Source organism: Rhipicephalus microplus, chromosome 10 (assembly GCF_043290135.1).
Source record: "Rhipicephalus microplus isolate Deutch F79 chromosome 10, USDA_Rmic, whole genome shotgun sequence".
NCBI lineage: Eukaryota > Metazoa > Arthropoda > Arachnida > Ixodida > Ixodidae > Rhipicephalus > Rhipicephalus microplus.
The window spans coordinates 21,882,754-21,903,102 of NC_134709.1; the positions used below are offsets into that span (position 1 = coordinate 21,882,754).

General features: G+C 45.2%; 2 protein-coding genes across 2 annotated transcripts; both read left to right on the forward strand.

Annotated features, from left to right (window-relative positions):
- Nucleotides 1-6,915: 6,915 nt before the first annotated feature.
- Nucleotides 6,916-7,449, forward strand: LOC142774887 (beta-galactosidase-like). Its single transcript, XM_075876034.1, has one exon. The coding sequence runs from the start codon at nucleotides 6,916-6,918 to the stop codon at nucleotides 7,447-7,449; it is 534 nt and encodes a 177-aa protein (XP_075732149.1).
- Nucleotides 7,450-11,686: 4,237 nt separating this feature from the next.
- Nucleotides 11,687-19,052, forward strand: LOC119181817 (beta-galactosidase-1-like protein). Its single transcript, XM_075875196.1, has 2 exons — nucleotides 11,687-12,633; nucleotides 18,341-19,052. Exons 1-2 carry the CDS (start codon nucleotides 11,731-11,733, stop codon nucleotides 18,779-18,781), a joined length of 1,344 nt encoding a protein of 447 aa, XP_075731311.1. The 5' UTR covers nucleotides 11,687-11,730; the 3' UTR covers nucleotides 18,782-19,052.
- The last annotated feature ends 1,297 nt before the right edge of the window (nucleotides 19,053-20,349 follow it).

A 20,349-nucleotide genomic window follows, 5' to 3' on the forward strand; every position in this document is an offset into this window, starting at 1 on the left:
GCGTCTTCAGCAGCGAAATCAGACGATAATGGTTTTCTGTGTCTGGTGAGTTTAGAAAAAGTGTTTACCGATATCGAGTGCTTCGTACTCAACTATGGACGAGCAGTGAGCCGTCCCGAAAAGTCTACTGAAGACGCGTCTTGTTGTCGATTTCTGCTAAACCCATGATCTAACCGCGAAAGTGTACGTCAAGTTATAGCACAATTATAAACAGCGTGAACCGTCGACACTATCGCAGTAAACTAACAACTCGGACGTGAGTTTGCTTGATATAAGCTACATCGCCTCAACTTTCGGCAGCTTAGGTAATTATCGCTAGCAGTGGAAACACCTATATTCTACCTTGAGTAGATTTGCACTGCCACCACCGTACTCACCACTGCAACGCTAATGGTGCATTCAGACGACGGACCGAATCCAGATTTGTCGTGGACGCGGACAGCTATTCCGCGGATGGTCTGCCTGCAGGCGCATCCACACGACGGACGGTGTCCTAGGGGAAAACAGCCGGATTACCCTCGACAGCAGATTCGGCGCTCACCTGCGCGCGCTGAAAGCAGACCGGTTTGAGAGTATTCAACATGGATGCCCGCAAGAAGCGACGCTTCACTGCGATGTCTGTCGCGTTGTGACAAATGAACGAGGAGGGTTATTCTTTCAGGAGAAAAGGGAGTTGCTGGCAGAATGTTCTTTCAACTACATTGTTCCCCACTTGTAGAACTTCTGAACGCGTCTCGCATCCTTTCTTTAGAAGCGGCACGTCGCCGGTTGCAGAAGTTAGAATATTTCACCGTCATGACGGCTAAGAATCTCGCGTGTCAAAAGACGGCAGCGACATATCCCGAACCACCAAAAGTGATTTCCGCGTATTTAATCACCTGAGAACAAAGCCCCCGGTAAATAAGTAAACCATGCTCAAGCGTAGATGATGCCGACCAGTCATGCAGCTATTCGCAAGCCATGGAGGACATGCCGTGAGCAGACGAAAAGTGTACTGGTTGCCAGAAACCTCGAGCTAATCCGCTGAAGTATCGGTTTTCCTCCGCCAGAATCCCGATGTGAGAAACAGGTTGCGGTCATCCGTCCGCGAGCCGCGCGGACGGGTCGCGGACGAGGGGAATCGCTGATGTGAGGTCACGTGACGCGCCGTCCACCCCGCAACATCCGGATTCGATCCGTCGTCTGAATTCACCATTAAGAGCACCGGGCGCACTAAAGGACCATTTTGGGCAGCAAGCCAAGAGAGTCCTTGCCGTGACGTCACATCAGCGCGACTGCCGCTCCACCAGTGGTCGTTCTCAGGGCTAAAACACCGGCTTCCCTGCGGCACCTTGAATAGGTATGGTCGCTTGTCGCACTCAAAAATATTACTCCCCTCTGTGGGCTATGCACAAAAGTTTCTTGTATGTTGTTTACATGCCTGCTATTATACATACGTACCCTCAACCGCTCCCCCAAGCGCCGCCAGATGACGTGGGTAAGAATAATAACTGGGTCCTTAACGTCCCAAAAACACGATATAAGAGACGCCGTAGTGGAGGGTTCCGGAAATTTCGACCATCTGGTGTGCTTTAACATGCACAGAAATCGCTCATAATGCATGGCCCTCCACCATTTCGGCTCCTTTAAAGTGCGACTGCCACGGGGCCGGGATCAAACCCATGACCTTTGGGTCAGTATCTTGGCATCAAGATCTCCGGGCAATATGAATGAATAAATACTGAAATTTTTCTCAGAGCCATTTGTAATGAGTGGACAATCTTACATCACCCACTCGCTACGCAAATCGCATGACGTCCCGCGTGCTGCGATTGTACTCTTTCGCCACCCTGGATATCACATCCGTCAACCCGTTTTCTCGCTATACACGGCGTTTGCGTGGACAATTTCATTTTTTTTTGAAAATAATTCAAATGGTGGGGTATTCCTGTAGCAAATCACATGCTTGCCGCGATGGTTACTTTTCCCCGATCAGGACAGTGTATGCAGTTACTCATTGTGCTATACAACAATCATCGTGCCTTCATATTTCTCTTTTTTTCCCGCTTATACCCGGGATGAGTAGTAGGATAGAAACCCACTCACCAACATCTTCTCCTTCGTTTCATTAAACGTCTTAGCCCCGTATTCTAGGACGTCCCTACACTCAACGCTTCACCTTCACTTGAGAAGGCCGATGGGAGCACCGTCTCTAGACAGGGCAAGCCACTGCATATCAGCGATAATCTGCTGCGATCCTTGAGTAGCGCAGCATCATTTTCAGCCGAGCGGTGGCACAGTGCTCAACTCTGTCAAGTGCAAGGCTGAAAGTCGAGTCGAGGAGTGTTTGTGAATACGGGGGTTAATCTTCTTGCTGTGATCAGGGCTTACGTTCGAATCTGCCTCGAACTCCACCCCCCCCCCCTTTTTTTTTCAGAACGTGGGCGACAGTTGACAAGCTCGTCGGAGTGACCGAAACGCGTCACCAAGAACAAACCCTTTCTTAACGTTCTGTCGCGAAATACATACGGTCAAAATAATCTCGATGGTGGGAGTTTTCTGATAAACGGATGGTGCGAAGAAAAATACCGTGGGTCTCGGCGCTTGTCTCTGAAACAGACGGTCATGGAATGCATCAGGATGACGTCACAATAGTATGGCGACAGGTTGTGCAGGTGGTGGTAGCGGAGAAATGCACTCAGAAAATTGGTTCTTGTTTCGAGCTCGTATAGCACCTTGCGCTGTAAAAACCGATAAGGCTAAGAAAATACGCGCTGCAATAATTCAACACCACGTAAGCGATTGAATAATGTCTTGGCTTCCGACTTGAATGCTTTGGACTGCGTTGCAGAGAACTTCTCTTGGGCGTTAAATTAGGTGTTCATAAGCACTTTAGCATGTTGAGATACATAAGCAGTTTCTTGAGTTAGAATGTTCTCAATTCGCCATCTACGTTCCGCCAATATGACACGTTCCGCTTGAAGCATATAAAAAGTATACCCATGCAATGCATACGTCCATGGTTACGTAGGTTCGTTTAGCAGTCTTTGTCCACGTTCACGTGTACACGGTCGGTACTTCTAGGTACTACTAGGCTGATGACGTTTTCAAGCACGCCCGTACACTTAACGAACGTGTTCTGGATTCACTCGGTCGCTTGCCCTTGCCTCAGCTGTTCATTTCAATACATCCCGAGAAGACGCGCTTCATTTGCGCCTGTTGATGCTATTCGAAGAAGACACGTAACACGTAGCACCGGCTGATATCGTCGTTCACTTTTTAACAGGTGGACCTTCTGTGTACGATCAACTGCTTTCATTCAGAGAATTTTCTACCGTTTTGTGTGTTTAGAAAGAGTGGTTAACGATTATGAGTACTAGGTACTCTACTATGGGAGAGTAAAGAGCCATCCCGCACTGACACCTGAACACATGCTCCACAAGCATGTTTTTTTTTTAGTACGTAACCACCAATGGCACATACCCGAAATAGCGGTCCTTATGATTTTGACCTCCAAGGTGGTTCCGGTGAGAGATTTCTTCTGTGCGTTGTTGAACAATAAAAGATAGTGCTCAATCCACATGTTAATGGCTGCTAAGGGGGAATGAGAGACAGGAGCATTCGGCCTTTAGGTAACGCGCACGCTGCGATCCCCATTAGTAGCTATTGGCATGTACATTGAGCACGATCTGACAAGAAAGGGTTGCTACGTTATACTTGCTGGGTGTAACCTCCTTGGTTTTAGAAAGGTTTAGCGAGCGTTGGGCCGCCTAGCCATGAATACAGTGAACTAGTATATACCATGAACTCGAGGTGGTTAAAGGTGGGAAGTAAACCCGAAGCGCAAGCCGTAAGAAAGTGTGCATGTGCCACCTCCCGTTTAGTCCTTGAAATGTCCGCTGGATGGCGGTGCTTCTATATGGAGAATATAGAATTATTATTATTATTATTATTATTATTATTATTATTATTATTATTATTATTATTATTGCATTAGTAGTAGTAGTAGTAGTAGTATTTATGCGTCTCCTACTCGAACTTGCTATTGAGGCCTAAGTTATTCGATAAAATAAAAAAAAAATGGTAGATTCCATGTTGGGAATTGATGTTATGCAAAGCATGCGGAGGGAACATTACGGGGATGTGATTTTTTTATTGAGCGACATGTCATGAAATGACGCTATACATGTACAAATGTTGCACGCACAGACACATTGAACAGTCGCAGATGTTTATATAAGCAGTTTTTTGCTATGGCAAAAATATGAGAACAGGAACATGAGTATTAGCAACACATGAAGCGATAAGCTGATATGAAGCGCTGGTGCACACGAGGAGTGTATAGCTCTCGATACTGCTATATACATCGACTTCAGCGGATGACACTTAACTGCAATTGATGTTAACCTGACCTGACGGCTGTATCATAGGAGTACATATGTAATGTTAATAAAATTGGACAGCCAGCCCTGAAACAATTGGCGTTTCACGAACTTTAGGGTCCCTTTCAAAAGTAGTTCCGAGACCTGGCGTGGCTAGAATACTTGATTGCCAAGCAGAAGGCTAGGGTTCGATTTTTACAGAGACACTGACATTTATCATTTGCATTCGTCGGGTAACGCTGCCGATGTCCGCGTTTTCTTAACGCTCACGTGTTAAAATTAGCAATGTGTGTTCTCGCCGTTCCTGGCGTGAACCTGTGGCACATACCGCGTACCAGAGGCACATACCCACCTGCGGGTATCTGCCACTGCCTGGCACAAAGTCTGTGACGACGTACGCGACGGGACAATATTCGTTTCTTGACCAATACTTCATATTCGTCCAGCCTCCTTACCCTCCCATTCTAATTTTGGTTCACGCCAAGTTAAGGAGGTCGTCACGAGAGCACTCAGACTTAAGCGGATAGATAGATAGATAGATAGATAGATAGATAGATAGATAGATAGATAGATAGATAGATAGATAGATAGATAGATAGATAGATAGATAGATAGATAGATAGATAGATAGATAGATAGATAGATAGATAGATAGATAGATAGATAGATAGATAGATAGATAGATAGATAGATAGATAGATAGATAGATAGATAGATAGATAGATGCCAAAATACCTGCAGTACCCAAAGAAATACTTCACGTTTAATAGATTAGTTATGAACGAGAAAGGTTACCGGTGATTGAAATCATAATACAAAAAGTTTTAGGCGTTGGCGCTGCAAACATTGCACAGTGCAGGCTTATCGAGCTGTTCGCGGGTTTATTTTCCGACCCGAATCACGGTGTAGTTTGCTACCCTGAAGGGTACTGCCACCACACGTGCGTAGCGAGGCAGGTTTGAAAAGTTCGCGGATGATTACAGCACTCGCTAATCAGAAACTTGAGTGACTTTACTGCTCAAGCTGCTATTTAGCTGCTTCGTTTTTACGGCTGAGGAGGCAAAGAACTCTAAGGCAATTAAGCATGCATATGTGGGGCAACGACTTTGCCCACGAGCGGCTGTGAACACACAAGAACAGTTTAGCCGCTTAATAAAGGTCTGGCGTTGCTAAATTTGATGACATTGGTATTCCATTTTAATGGCGGAGGCGTCATTTTCGTCTAGGCGAAATGAAATGACCCCTTAGAAGCGTGGCGGTTTGGCCTAGTTGGTATGACATGACTACTGTTATAGCACGAGAGCAGAACGACGATGAAGTGATTGATTGATATGTGGGCTTTAACGTACGTCCCGAAACCACCATATGATTATGAGAGACGCCGTAGTGATGGGCACCGGAAATTTCGACCACCTGGGGTTCCTTGATGTGCACTCAAACCGTAGCACATGGGCCTCAGCATTTTCGCCTCCATCGAAAATACAGCCGCCGCAGCCGGGATTCAATCCCGCGACCTGCGGGTCGGCAGGCGATTACGTTAGCCACTAGACCACCGCGGCGGGACGACGACGAAGGGATACCACCCTCTTTCTTAAGATTATGTGTTCCTAAAATAACTCTCAGTGTTGAAATTTAACCCCAGGTCTTCTAACAACAACGAGCCTATCAGTCCTATTGCGTTGAATATGACCACGACAAATTTTAACCTATTTATTCGTTTGTTTGGTGTCCTTAGCTAATGTTTTCAAAAGGAGACAATCCATGGACTCCAGATATATGCTTTGTGACGGAGTTCAATGCGTGCAAGAGAAGCTATAGTTCTTAGATGTTATGAACGTGGCGTCCAGGTCCAGGAGGGGCCCTCTCACCGATAGTAAGGTGAAAGTCTCAGATGCGCCTTCAAACACCAATGATGACTTCCTGCGTCGGTGACTGCCGGCGTCGGTACATTAGCGATTCCAAAGATCAGCATCATGTGACATCGCCAACGCTTCTAACGTCACTATGACATCATCGCATGACGTCGTCGTTTAGCCAATGGCGAACCGATTTCGGAGGCACTGTTTTCTCCTTTATCGTTAACCTTGAGGCGCCTTTCTGCGATTGGTATTGTTACTGTCGCTAGAATTCGATGGCGCGCGCTTTTTCGGAGCGCTCGTTTGTTACAACCGCTTTTCCACCAAAGCAGAAGAAAACAACCTTTTTTTTGTAGTTGTTTTCGTTTATGCACCTCTAAACGTTGCTTTCAAAGCACCCTTTTATAAGTGGAGTGCCTCTAGACGCAAATAAAATTCCAAAAATGACGTCGAGCGTGCTGTGGTGACCAAGGCGTGTTTAGGTGTAGGAAAACAGGTGCAAACGACCCCGCTTTCCTGAACAGACGCTGTAAAAAAAAGCGTAGGCGGAGAGTAGTAAGAAATATTTTATCTGTATGCTGAGTAAAAAGTTGACGACGAATAATCAAAGCGGATCCTCTGCCAAAAGAGCTCCGATAGTGTCGGAGCTCTTCCTAACCGAGCGAGGAACTCGAGAAATGATCTGCGCACGCGCTTTGATGGTTCCTCTTATCACCTTTGGCATCGTCACGTCGGGTGTCGCGGAGAGGTCATTCAAGATCGACTACAACAAGCACACCTTTCTGAAGGACGGCAAACCCTTTCGGTTTGTCGGTGGCTCGATGCACTACTTCCGAGTTCCCAGAGCGTACTGGGATGACCGGCTCCACACGTTGCGCATGGGAGGACCGAACGTGGTAGACTTTTACATCGACTGGAGCGGCCACGAGCCCGAACCCGGACAGTACAACTTCGCCGACAACTACGACCTGGTCGCCTTCCTGGAGGCCGTCAAGAAGGCCGACCTCCTGGCGATCGTCAGGCCGGGACCCTACATATGCGGCGAGGTGGACAATGCGGGCTTACCTTACTGGCTCCTGCGCAAGCACCCGGACATGGAGTACCGAACGATACACGATGACTACATGCTAGAAATGGGCAAGTGGTTCCAGAAGTTGCTGCCGATGCTGGTTCCGTACCTCTACAAAAATGGCGGGCCCATCATAATGGTACAGGTCAGTGTCAGGACATGAGGTTTACTGAGCCAATGTTTAGATGTGCAGAGTGGCCTAATCTCAGCTAGTTTGGCCGACATCATGAAATGAAGTCCAGAAAGAAGCGAGACATCAAAGAAGATCAAAAAGCGGAAGAATGAGGGGTATTTTGTAGGAAAATATTTTTTTGGCAAATAAGCTTTTTATTCTGAGAAATTCGTACGGATTTTTTTTTGTTATTTCCTGCAAGAAATATTGATTGCCTATTTTTTTTAATCTATTGTAGATCCGTGTGCTCAGATTTGGGTGCACGTTAAAGAACCCCAGGTGGTCTAAATTTCCGGAGCCCTCCACTACGGCGTCTCTCATAATCATATAGTGGTTTTGGGACGTTAAACCCCACATATCATTCAATCTTTTTAATCTAGAATTAGATTAAAATTGTTCTTGAACAGCACAAGGTGGCTATTAACACAATAAACAGCTGTTTGTCTAGAGTCCCCTGGCAATTTCCAGCCGGCTACTTTCTATATAAATTAGCATGAGGAGTTTATCGAAGTCAAAGGCTCCAAAAACAAGGATTTTTTTTTCTTGAAAAGAAAATTAACACGTCTTCGCCACTAAGGTCAACTTCAATTTCTAAAATGTTTTGCGAACTTCGGCGACTTTGAGCGTATCTATCTATCTATCCATCTATCTATCTATCTATCTATCTATCTATCTATCTATCTATCTATCTATCTATCTATCTATCTATCTATCTATCTATCTATCTATCTATCTATCTATCTATCTGTCCGTCTGTCCGTCTGTCCGTCTGTCCGTCTGTCCGTCCGTCCGTCCGTCCGTCGTTCCGTCCGTCCGTCCGTCCGCCCACCCGCCCGCCCGCCTACGACATTTAGCTCTCCTGGCCGTTTCGATAATGGTATCAATACCAAACTTAGTTTGGAAGAACATGACCGTATGAAGAACATAGCTGACTAGTCATAATATGAAAATGATGACATGTATATCATGAATCTCATGATATACATTTTATGGTCCTGCAGCTCTTGCGGTGATTCCGTTCATATAGCATGTTACAAAACTGTTATAGTATGGCATGATTCCATGGCGAACACAAGCGACAGACCCTAACGTGTAAATCATGACAGGCATGTTATGTAAGTCATGAGTCATGACTACACGCCACGCCCATGATGCGCTCGCAGCCGTCTCGCTAGCTTCACTTATGCCGAATTCGGCGTTACGTGATGCGAATGAATGACGAAGGTATGTGACTGGTGCAACATGATAATTATGAGAGGCGTGTCATGTAACATTATGACTACAAGCCACACTCATGATGCACTCGCAGCCATTTTGCTAGCTTCAAATACCTCAAATTTGATATTATGGGACGTGAATGGACGACAAAGGAATGTGACTAGTGCAAGCATGATAATCATGTGATGCATGTCATGCAACAACATGACTACATGCTACGCTCATGATGCGCTCACGGCCGTCTCGCCAGCTTCATACGTACCAAATTCAGTACTACGTGACACGAAAGGACGACATGCAAATGACATGTCCAAAAAATGATAATCATGACATACGTGTCATGTAACAACGTGACTACATGCCGAACTGATGAGGCGCTCGGGGCCTTTTCACTAGATTTATATATGCCAAATTTGGTATTACGTCATGTGAATGGATGACGAATGTATGTGACTGGTGCAAACGTAATAATTATGAGATGCGTGTCGTGTAAGAGCATGACTACATGCCACACTCAAGGCGCCAATACACTTAGACGTTATCGAGTCTGCGTGTGGTCAAGCGTTCGTTTCGTGGCGTCATGCCAGCGATGCCACGCCAGACGCTGGCATAAACTCGCAGGCACGCGCCGCACTGCGTTGCTTTGACGCAGGCACGTTTTAGCACGCCCGGCATCGCTTCGTCACGAAGCTAGACAGACGTGGTGCATTCTGAGTAACGTGGTTGGTGCGAAATGCAGCATGTCGCATTTCGCACCGTTTGCCGCCGGGCTGCGCCGACAGACGCTGGTCGCGTCTGGCGTCAGACTATAGGGTGCTCGCCTTTTGCTAGCGTAGCCTCACTGCACCCAGCGTGCGCTCGTCAACGTAGCGTCGCAGTATATTGGGCCCTTCGTGATGCTCTCCCCGCCGTTTCGCTATAGCTCCACACATTCCAAGTTTGGTAATGCGGGACGTGAATGAACGACGAAGGTATGTGACTGGTGCAAACATGATAATTGTCAGATGCGTGTCATGTAACTACATGACCACATGCCACGCTCATGATGCACTCGTGGTCGTTTCTCTAGCTTCACAAATACCTATTTGGTATTGCATGACGTCAATAGAGGGCGAAGTTAAATGACACGTCCGAACATATTTGGGATATGCATGCCATGTAAAACATGACTACATGGTACGCTCATAGCACACTCGTAGCCGTTTCGCTAGCTCCAGAAACTGAATTTTGTATCAGGTGGCGTGAATAGATGATGAAAGTAAATAACACGTCCAAACATAATAATAATGACATGGAAGTTATGTACGGCATAACTTACCTCCACCTCGTAATGTTGTTTTGATTTTAAACTGACATATAAACCTTCCTCGTTGGTGCTTCGCATAACATCGATTCCCACTGTACGTGGGATCTGCCAGTTCTTTTTGAAGATGAAATTGTAAGAGTTTCCTTCAAATTTAACATAATGCTAATGGCCCTTCCGATGGCCAGCTCAAAACGAAAATTTCGCTACAAATACCTTGACGTGTGGAAAGTGCAATTTTGTTGTTTTAACTATAACACTTTATATCGCTTAGATAATTATTATGAACCGAAGGCAAGCAATTAGTATAGGTTGAGCATTAAGGCTTCTCACAATACTCTTTTTCTTGCTCATTAGATATCTTATACACAGTTTCTTGTTAATTATTTGCGTTCTGCACGTAATGTGGAGCAATGTGGACTAATAATTGTTCATAACCAGAGAAGTTCGTGGCATAGAAAGTGTGTAAAAAAAAGCCTTATTTTACACGTTGCAATGGTAAAAATGAAAACTATACACCTTTCTATAAAACTGATATATTTTAAACCAGCATAAAAATCTATGTAGACAGCCGCAATTCTATTAATTCAGGCTGTAGATCAAAGATTCTTTCTTTTTTTTTTTGAGTAGCATCTCCCTTTAGTGTACGAACGAGCGCAATAGGTAAAAGGGCCTGAAAGTGTTACCACTTCAGCCATCGAGAGGAACTTAACGAAAGGAAATGGGGATGCGCAAGAAGCAGATGACTGTTTGCAGCCGTACGGCTTTGTTATCGAAGCTATCTCTTGTTTCTTTTCAGTCTCCACTGATGGCTCTTTTGCACGACGCCTCCACACTGCCGGCTAGTGTTTGTGGCTTGACTATTATCGACCTCCTCAACTGTTGTCATTGTGACACATGTTGGACATACGCTGAAGCTCTATTAGAATTGCTCAGGTCGCAGTTTTATAGACTTGACGAATGCGGTATGGCACTGAACAAAAAAAAAAAACGTTCACGCCGAAAAGGATGAAAGCTTCCAATGATATGAAAGTCGAGCAATAAATAGCCTGTAATATCCTTAACAGTGCCGGGCGTCATTCTCGAAATCAATATGTACGTTCGCGGGTAAAAGAGTTTTCGAATATTACAAGTGTTTATTGAGCTGTATTCGCACGACGGACCAAATCGTGATTCGAATCTGCGGATTTCGTACTGCGTCACTATACGTCAGCCGTTCTCGCGTTTCCGCTTCGGTACGCGGGGACGTATTTGGAAAATGACGGAAGCGCAAATCTGTGTTGGGATCTTGAACAAGGGTGCCAGGCTAGTTGGTACTTTATTGCAACAATTGGGTGTAGCGCTGCGTGGACAAATTGTAAGAAAAAGTAGTTGACATGAAAGAGGTGCTCTGACAGGAAAGCGCCACTTTTTTATCAACTACTTTTTCTTAAAAATTAGTACGTGGCACTACACCAAATTGTTGGGATCTTGGGTAACCAATTCTGAAATCCTCGCTTGTAGCGTGAATTATCCTCCGTCGTGTGAATGCTGGCTGCGGAGGGATCTAAATTACGTCGCATCGCTCGCCATTGATGCGTCCGCGCTCACGTCTGTCTTGTGAATACAGCTTCACGAGCTGGTACAGAAACTCACTGCAAGCGATCGTCTAGAGCAACGCGACAGAGAGTTGGTTACTTACTCCCCCGTGCCCACTAATGCAGGTCGAGAATGAGTACGGCCATCTCGAAGGTCACTGCGACTCCTTATACATGGATGTCGTATTGTCCCTCCAGCGGGTGCTTTTAGGCATGGACGTAGTCATGTTCCACGCCAACGCACCATCTATGGAACGATACAATTGTGACAAGGTGCGACAAATCTTGGTGGCCGGCAACCTCGACCCCATGAGCAACGTAAGCAAAGACTTTGACGTCATTCGCCAAGCACAGGTCAAGCCGGGGGCTCCCATCGTAGTGAGTGAGTACTACACCGGTTGGATGAACTACTGGGGCTGGGACGACAATCCGGCCTATCCATCCATGATCGTCGAAACCTTCGAGAAGATGATGGAACAGGGGGCCAACGTTGTTTTCTACATGTTCCACGGAGGCACGAGCTTCGGCTTCAAGGCTGCCACCAGCTCAGAATCGCCGTTGGTAACGAGCTACGACTACGACGCGCCCATGGGAGAAGACGGTGACCCGAAGACCTACTACTTCTTACTACGCAAATCAATCGGCAAGTACATTCCGCTCAAATCCGGGGAGCTTCGTAAGCCCTGGCCCAAGTTGAAGATAGACGCCATTCGCATGCCGCACAGCAGGTCCCTGACGGACGTAATGGCACACTTCAGAGATAAAGGCTGGCTCAAGCGAAGAAGGTCCGAGTATCCGTTGACCTTCGAAGAGCTCGGCCAGGACTTCGGGTTTCTTTTGTACCGCACTGTGTTCATGGCCGGCCCGGATGGCCGGTACTTAATGGCGCTTCACGGTCTCCGCGACATGGCGCAGCTGCACGTGCGTGACGAACGCTACTTCATGCGCATATTCGACACCGCACGCCTGCCAGCCAAAACTGATTGCGACGTGATGCTCAGGTTGGGCGAGAGGCTGTCCATCCTGGTGGAGAACATGGGCCGCGAAGACTTCGGTCCCAAGAATCGCGATCCGAAGGTGAGTGAGTAGGTCTTGTATACCCGGTAATGACGAGTCAAATGTATGCTTGACTTATCTAGCCAACTATGCCTTTGGTTCCACCCTTAGCCTTTGCTCTCCCTACCACGGGATTGTTACATAGAGGCCCAGACTAGCAGCACTCACTCGTTTTTGTGACGCTAACCATTTCCCGCAAATTCCAAGAAGCGCATATACTCACACAAACGTGTTGGTGTCACAGCTCTTAATTCGACAGATTCCACTGATTGGCATGGTTAATCGAATATTCTCATTCGTTGTTCCGATGAGCGTGATAGCTTAATCAGAGAAGATGAAACATTGTTTACTGATATCTGTAGTGTTCACATTAGGGGGAAAACACGCTTACGGGGACAACGGATTAAACAAGCCCCGACTCTTTTACACAGATGAATGACATGGGCATCGCAGTTGTGTATGTTATTGAGGCGACAATCCTTAAGGCTCGTGCGCACTTGTGAATTCTCGGTCCAAAGCAAGTGGAACTCTTGCGCCACCGACATTCCACATCATTCACACTGCTTACCGACCACACCACCGAAACGACATATGGATCCAAAACGCGAAAATGAAATGTCAGCGTCTGCAGCGTCGGCGGCATCAGCGGCGTCGGCTTCAACAAATGATCGAAAAAAGAAGAATATAACGTTATAAAGTTGTCATAGCGTCACAGAACACAAAACTTTCTGAAAACTTGATGACAACGCAAGACGACGCCCCCCTCCCCTCCTCCGCGCATTGGATCATCGCTTGGTTAATTGCGGGCCGACCAAAACCAAGTAAGGTGCACAAAGCATGTGAAGCCTATAATCCTTGAGGTATTAAGAAACCTCGTTAGGTGTAGAAAACTGTCGGAAGAGAGCAGGGGTACCATTAGTGCATCGATTGAGAAGAAAAATCATACGACTACGGCCTTCGACTTCTCATAAACGAAGGCATAAGGGACCTTGAGAATATTATTAGGATATGAATTATATGGGCACTCTCGACAGCTTTTCGTGATTGATTTATAAGTATATAGGCATATATAAGCCACAAAGTGGAACATATATGCCAGAAAGAATTCCACCGTATCCACGAAGGGAACGACGTCACCTTATCATTAACCAACGCGAACAGCACTTGGTTATGCATAGACGTAACACGTGTGTGCAGTATATACAAACTTGTTTAGTGATCACAATGTGCATATGATGTTATCAATATGGATATGAATTTCCATATCCATACAGATATGGATAATCACGTGGAAATGAATATACATATGGACATTCATACGAATATCCATATCCGTGTTGATATATATATATCGCGGAGGCCTAGTGGCTAAGGTACACGGCTGCTGACCCGCAGGTCGTGGGTTCGAATCCTGGCTGCGGCAGCTGCATTTCTGATGAAGGCGGAAATGTTGCAGGCCCGTGTGCTCAGATTTGGGAGCACGTTAAAGAACCCCAGGTGGTCTAAATTTGTGGAGCCCTGCACTACAGCGTCTCTCATAATCATATGGTGGTTTCGGGACGTTAAACCCCACATATTAATATATACATATATATATATATATATATATATATATATATATATATATATATATATATATTGAAATAACTTGAAGATAGCACATAAGAAAAGGATCGTATATACTAACGTTTCGGCCGTGGCACGGCCTTCGTCAGAGTAAGTAGGTATGATACAATGCAGCCGCTTTTATAGGCTCACGTGATGAACTCTCGGTATTGCAGCTAGGACAATCAAAGTAAAAAATGGTAATCTGTCAGGACCTTGTGTTGACATGACTGACATGTGACGGGTGCATGAATATAAAAGTTTCAAATTTCCTTGCGCATCGACACGTGGGGCACAGTATGGTTGGCAGGACATGTAAAAAAGCTCAGAGGTAAAGAAACCACGGTTGACTAATATACAATTTTATATACACTAAAATATTTTACTAATCTAAGAAGTCGTGTTGTTATAGTGCGAGGCAGGTGAGCTTTCCTACGTTTTCATTGATACCTGAACGAATGGTGTTAAATTTGTGGATCAAGAAGGATTCCCTCACTTCCCTATCGTGATTTGTCTTAAAACCGGACTGAATAATCGTGGCCCTAATTTTGTCGAAACCATGGCCAGGCGTACTGACGTGCTTCGACAGCGGTAGATTAGGGAGGCTTACGGCATGTGCACGGTGATTATTAAAACGAATTCTGAAACTTGTCTCTGTTTGACCTATGTACTGAGCACCGCAAGTTGAACACTCGAGAAGATAGATGATGTTGATACTATCACACGTGTAGTTCCCATTTATCTTTAAAGAAAAACTGGACGACGTACTTGAAACTGTTTTAGATGTCGTCATGTGCGCGCACACTTTGCAACGTGGTTTGTTGCAGGGATGACAGCCTTCATGATGTGAACACGTGGTTTTAGATGAGGTTAGTAAATCATGAAGGTTCCGCGATCGTCGGTAGACCACGCGTGCTTGTTCTGCAAAGATTCCTTTGAGCCGCTCGCTCTGTGTTAAAATGTTAAAATGTTTCTTTAAGATATGGTTCACATTTGGAGCTGAGGCCGCATGTGTCAAAATTAGATTAGTCCGCGAACAATCTTTGGGTCTTTTGTTAGTACTCAGCAGGTCTGAACGGTCAAGCTCTTCTGCACGTTTGATGGCGTCTGTGATTATGCTGGCCGGATAGCTCTGTTTTTCGAGCGCGCTCCGAAGTTGTTCGCAGTAGCGGGAAAATTCGCTGCTATCAGAGCATATTCTTTTAAAACGGACTGCTTGGCTGTAGGGAATACTAGTTTTGTTGTGCTTCACGTGACTACTACTAAAGTGAAGATATTGCTGCCTATCCGTGGGTTTCCTGTAAAGATTAGTTATCAGCTTCCCGTTACGTAGAGTGACCATGACATCAAGGAAGCTTATGTTCACAGGTGAATATGAGTGCGAAAAAGAAATCGCCGGATGAGCGTTGTTAAGATCTGCTATGAAAGAAAGAAGTTGCGATTCACTATGGTGCCAGATTAGGAAAATGTCGTCGATGAACCGCTTATAGTAAAATGGCTTATATTCACAATTTGCAAGAAATTTGTTTTCAAGGAGCCCCATAAATATGTTTGCGTAGTTTGGTCCGATTCTTGTGCCCATAGATGTACCGCTAACTTGAACATAATGTGTCCCATCAAATTCGAAATTGTTAAGTTCAAGAATGAGCTTAAGCAACGTAGCTAACGTAGATGCGGAAACTGGTTTGTTGGCGTGGCAATCGTTGTACGCGCAGATAACTGCCTCGATGCCATCTGAGTGAGGGATATTAGTATACAGTGACGTGACATCTAACGTAACGAGAAACGAATTTTGAGGAACCTGTAGGTCAACAATATCTGATAGAAAGTGATTGGTATCTTTAATGTAAGAAGAAAAGCTGGACGGAATGGTGTTGATGAGGCTATCTACATAACGGGAAAGGTTCTCAGTCACTGTTCCAATTCCAGAAATTATCGGTCTACCGGGATTATCTCTCTTATGAATTTTGGGAAGAAGGTAAAACCTGCCAGCTACTGGGCTCAACGGTATGAGAGATTTCAGAGTGCCATAGCTTATTTCTTTATCATTAAAGAGCGCAGTCAAGGTATCACGAACAATATCTTTGAACTCGTTTGTTGGGTCATGATCTTTCCGCTTGTAATATGATGCATCACTGAGCTGCCTATGGCCTTCGCTGATATATTTGCTTCTGTCCATTACAACAATGGCGCCTCCTTTATCTGCAGGTTTTATAATTATGTCATTACGACCAGCGAGGGATTCAATTGCTTGTTGCTCTCTGTCAGTAAGGTTGCGGTGCAATGGTGTACGTTCTTTATATGCCTGCATGACATCGCGTTGTACAGCTCTGATATAAAGGTCCAGACATTTGTCTCTTTGGGAGGGGGGTGTCCAATGCTTGTAAGATGGCAATGATGAGCTATCGGTATTGTGAGCCGAGGACCGATCATAAAAGTACTCACGGAGGCGCATGTTACGTTCGAAATTGTGAAGATCCTTCACCAACTGAAATTCACTATAGCCTCCTGTTGCAGGGCAAAAATTAAGTCCTCGAGATAACACACTACGTTCCTCAATTGATAGATCGTAACATGACAAATTTATAATGTTATACTGTCCAGAAGATTTACTTTCCAGCTCAGGCTGGCGCATTTCAGCTGTAGTTAGAATGTTTCCTCGTCGGGAGCATTCCTTTTTTTTCTAAGTTGTCACGCGCGACCTTCTTTGACTTTTTAGCATCCAGCTCGGCTAACTTCTGTGACCGATATAATTCGAGAGTTTTTAATTCTTCAGTCGTAAACTGAGATGATTGCACAAGCTGTTTTTCCTTATTCCGCAGACCTTTTTCTGATGATTCATAATGGCTAATAAGTATGCTGGTTAGTTCAACAGACGCCCGATTTAAGGTGTTGTGCCACCTTGACAGGTTTCGTGATTTCGTGATTTACTTCGTGATTTCGTGATTTAACCTTCGTGATTTACTAACCTCATCTAAAACCACGTGTTCACATCATGAAGGCTGTCATCCCTGCAACAAACCACGTAGCAAAGTGTGCGCGCACATGACGACATCTAAAACAGTTTCAAGTACGTCGTCCAGTTTTTCTTTAAAGATAAATGGGAACTACACGTGTGATAGTATCAACATCATCTATCTTCTCGAGTGTTCAACTTGCGGTGCTCAGTACATAGGTCAAACAGAGACAAGTTTCAGAATTCGTTTTAATAATCACCGTGAACATGCCGTAAGCCTCCCTAATCTACCGCTATCGAAGCACGTCAGTACGCCTGGCCATGGTTTCGACAAAATTAGGGCCACGATTATTCAGTCTGGTTTTGAGACAAATCACGATAGGGAATTGAGGGAATTCTTCTTGATCCACAAATTTAACACCATTCGTTCAGGTATCAATGAAAACGTAGGAAAGCTCACCTGCCTCGCACTATAACAACACGACTTCTTAGATTAGTAAAATATTTTAGTGTATATAAAATTGTATATTAGTCAACCGTGGTTTCTTTACCTCTGAGCTCTTTTACATGTCCTGCCAACCATACTGTGCCCCACGTGTCGATGCGCAAGGAAATTTGAAACTTTTATATTCATGCACCCGTCACATGTCAGTCATGTCAACACAAGGTCCTGACAGATTACCATTTTTTACTTTGATTGTCCTAGCTGCAATACCGAGAGTTCATCACGTGAGCCTATAAAAGCGGCTGCATTGTATCATACCTACTTACTCTGACGAAGGCCGTGCCACGGCCGAAACGTTAGTAAATACGATCCTTTTCTTATGTGCTATCTTCAAGTTATTTCAATATAGAAAATACCCGGACCTGTCGTGCCTTCCCTTCAAGTTCTATATATATATATATATATATATATATATATATATATAAATATATATATATAAATTATGAAAACGAATATCCATAGCATGTCACGCTGTTTCAAGCTGCTTGCCGTCCTTAACAAGTCTTTGCAATATGTTACTGTTGCTGAAACAACGCACCATAAACGCTGAATTACCTCTGCAAGGACACGTTTCATCTTTGTATTATTGCGATTCTTATATATAGGGGGAAGCCACGTTTATTAAGTAGTTACCGACTGTAAGAACGTGCTCTTTTACCCAGGGAATTAGGAACGTGACTGTGGACGGCATCACCCTGACTGACTGGATCATCGAGGCCCTGCCTCTGACACAGAAGAGAGACATTAACGAACTCTTCCAGCTCATGCGGACGCCCAGAAACAGCCAGGGCAACATACCACACTTCTACTACGGTTGGTTCACGTTGCCCAAGGGACAGAAGCCACTGGACACGTTCCTCGACCCGTCAAACTACACGAAAGGTGTGGCGTTTATTAACGGCTTCAACCTGGGGCGCTACTGGCCGGCAGTCGGGCCGCAGATAAGGCTGTACGTTCCCGGAATCTACATCAAGCCGTATCCCGAGAAAAACAGGCTCATCTTGTTCGAATTGGAAGGGCTTCGCACTAATCACCCTGACCGAGGTGTTAGCTTTGTTGATAGGCCTTACCTCAACGCTATTGCGGGACAGCCTCACCCTTAGCGGGAAGACCAGAAAGGCAACTAGCAATACTTGAAATTACCGAGTGTTTATTTCGTTGGAGTTCAGTCTTTACGAAACGAACGCCAAAGGTCAGGCTAACAGGTCCCCAGAAGACCACCGACAAGGGCCCCGGTCATTGATATATTTCACTGTATCAATCGACGGTAGGCGAACGCCTTTTGCAAACTGGAATTTCATTGTTGTTACGCATCATCATCCAACTTTGTTCACGAGCACGTTCAGTCTACTCAATAAACGTGTATTTTTTTCACGCCTTGTCATGCCACATGACTGATCCATGAAGTTACCTCTAAAACACGTTCGTTTTAGTGAAGAAGAGAGAATGGGTGTGGTTGTAGTCCTTTTTACCACTTAGGTGATCGAGGGGTCAAGTGGTATATATATATATATATATATGTGTCTAAACTTCCCAGCTCCGTACTGTAGCATTGCATACACCATTCCGATTATTCTGCATGTTTCTTTATTTCTTTACAAAATCTGAGCACTGATGTTGAGAAGAATAATAACGGCGAAGCTTCCTACGCTAGCTGTAATTTGTGCGACCTACGAGTAAACTATATTACCATCACAAACGAGTATGTGCCACAGAACTCGGGTAAGTCTCGCAGCTCACCGCTCATCCACAAGAAATAAAGCAGGAACACTGAGCCGAACGAATGACTGCGATGCGACGGCGCTAAGTGTAAGACCACAAGTACGTATGACAGAATACCTGGAAACGGGAGAAAGCAATGGTGTCTGCGATAAGAACGCAAATCGAGGGAAGGCCTACGCCGTTGACGACGTGCTTGTAGATCTATGAGAGGTGTGAACGCTTCGTTTCAGCGCGAGTTTCAATCCATAGAATCTGCACATCCGTATCGTGACGGCCTTTGGTTTAACTCGAACTTCTATATACACTGAGAATCAACGTGAGAACATTCTAGATTCACCGATTTAAAGCGTATACCAACGACATAGAAGCGACCTGGAAACAGCCCGCATCGGCTAGACAAGGCTTCCGAACCACCTGGAAGGCAGTAGATCAGTCTATATTAGTCTACTTTATAGATTAGTCTAGATTAGTGCCAGCTCATTAGCATAGTTCAATATGTAGCTGTTTGGGGGTGTTGGTAACACATGTATAGTAATGTTCAAGCGCACAAGCAGACAATGGCCGTGAGACCCGCTGGCGCCAACTTGCAACACCTTATTCTGTGCAAAGCTATTCGCAACGCCCCCGAACAATAGGTGGGGCGCTGTGCGAATAATGATGGCACTCAGACGAGGCTCAACCCATTTGTTGTCTTACGAACAGATAGCACGTGTGGACTTACAGCCCGTGCTTCTTTCATCGGATGAAGTGATGGGCTTCACTGAAACGGACTGTGGCCGGCGGCAACAATTCACGCCTCCCGGCGTGTATTGCGGTCGTGACTTCATGTTTCGTTGCTCTAACAGTTTCGTTTTGCTGATCGAGCCAGAGCGTGTTGGCGGCATGGGACACTTCGTGACATACATACACAATAATGGCGCTAAATGCAATGCATAAAAGATGATGTTTA

Excerpts from the sequence above, each read along its gene's own strand:
- LOC142774887 (XM_075876034.1), top strand. The coding sequence starts at position 6,916 with ATGGTTCCTCTTATCACCTTTGGCATCGTCACGTCGGGTGTCGCGGAG.
- LOC119181817 (XM_075875196.1), top strand. The coding sequence starts at position 11,731 with ATGGATGTCGTATTGTCCCTCCAGCGGGTGCTTTTAGGCATGGACGTA. Across the intron at positions 12,634-18,340 it reads CCAAGAATCGCGATCCGAAG|GGAATTAGGAACGTGACTGT; the intron begins GTGAGTGAGTAG and ends TCTTTTACCCAG.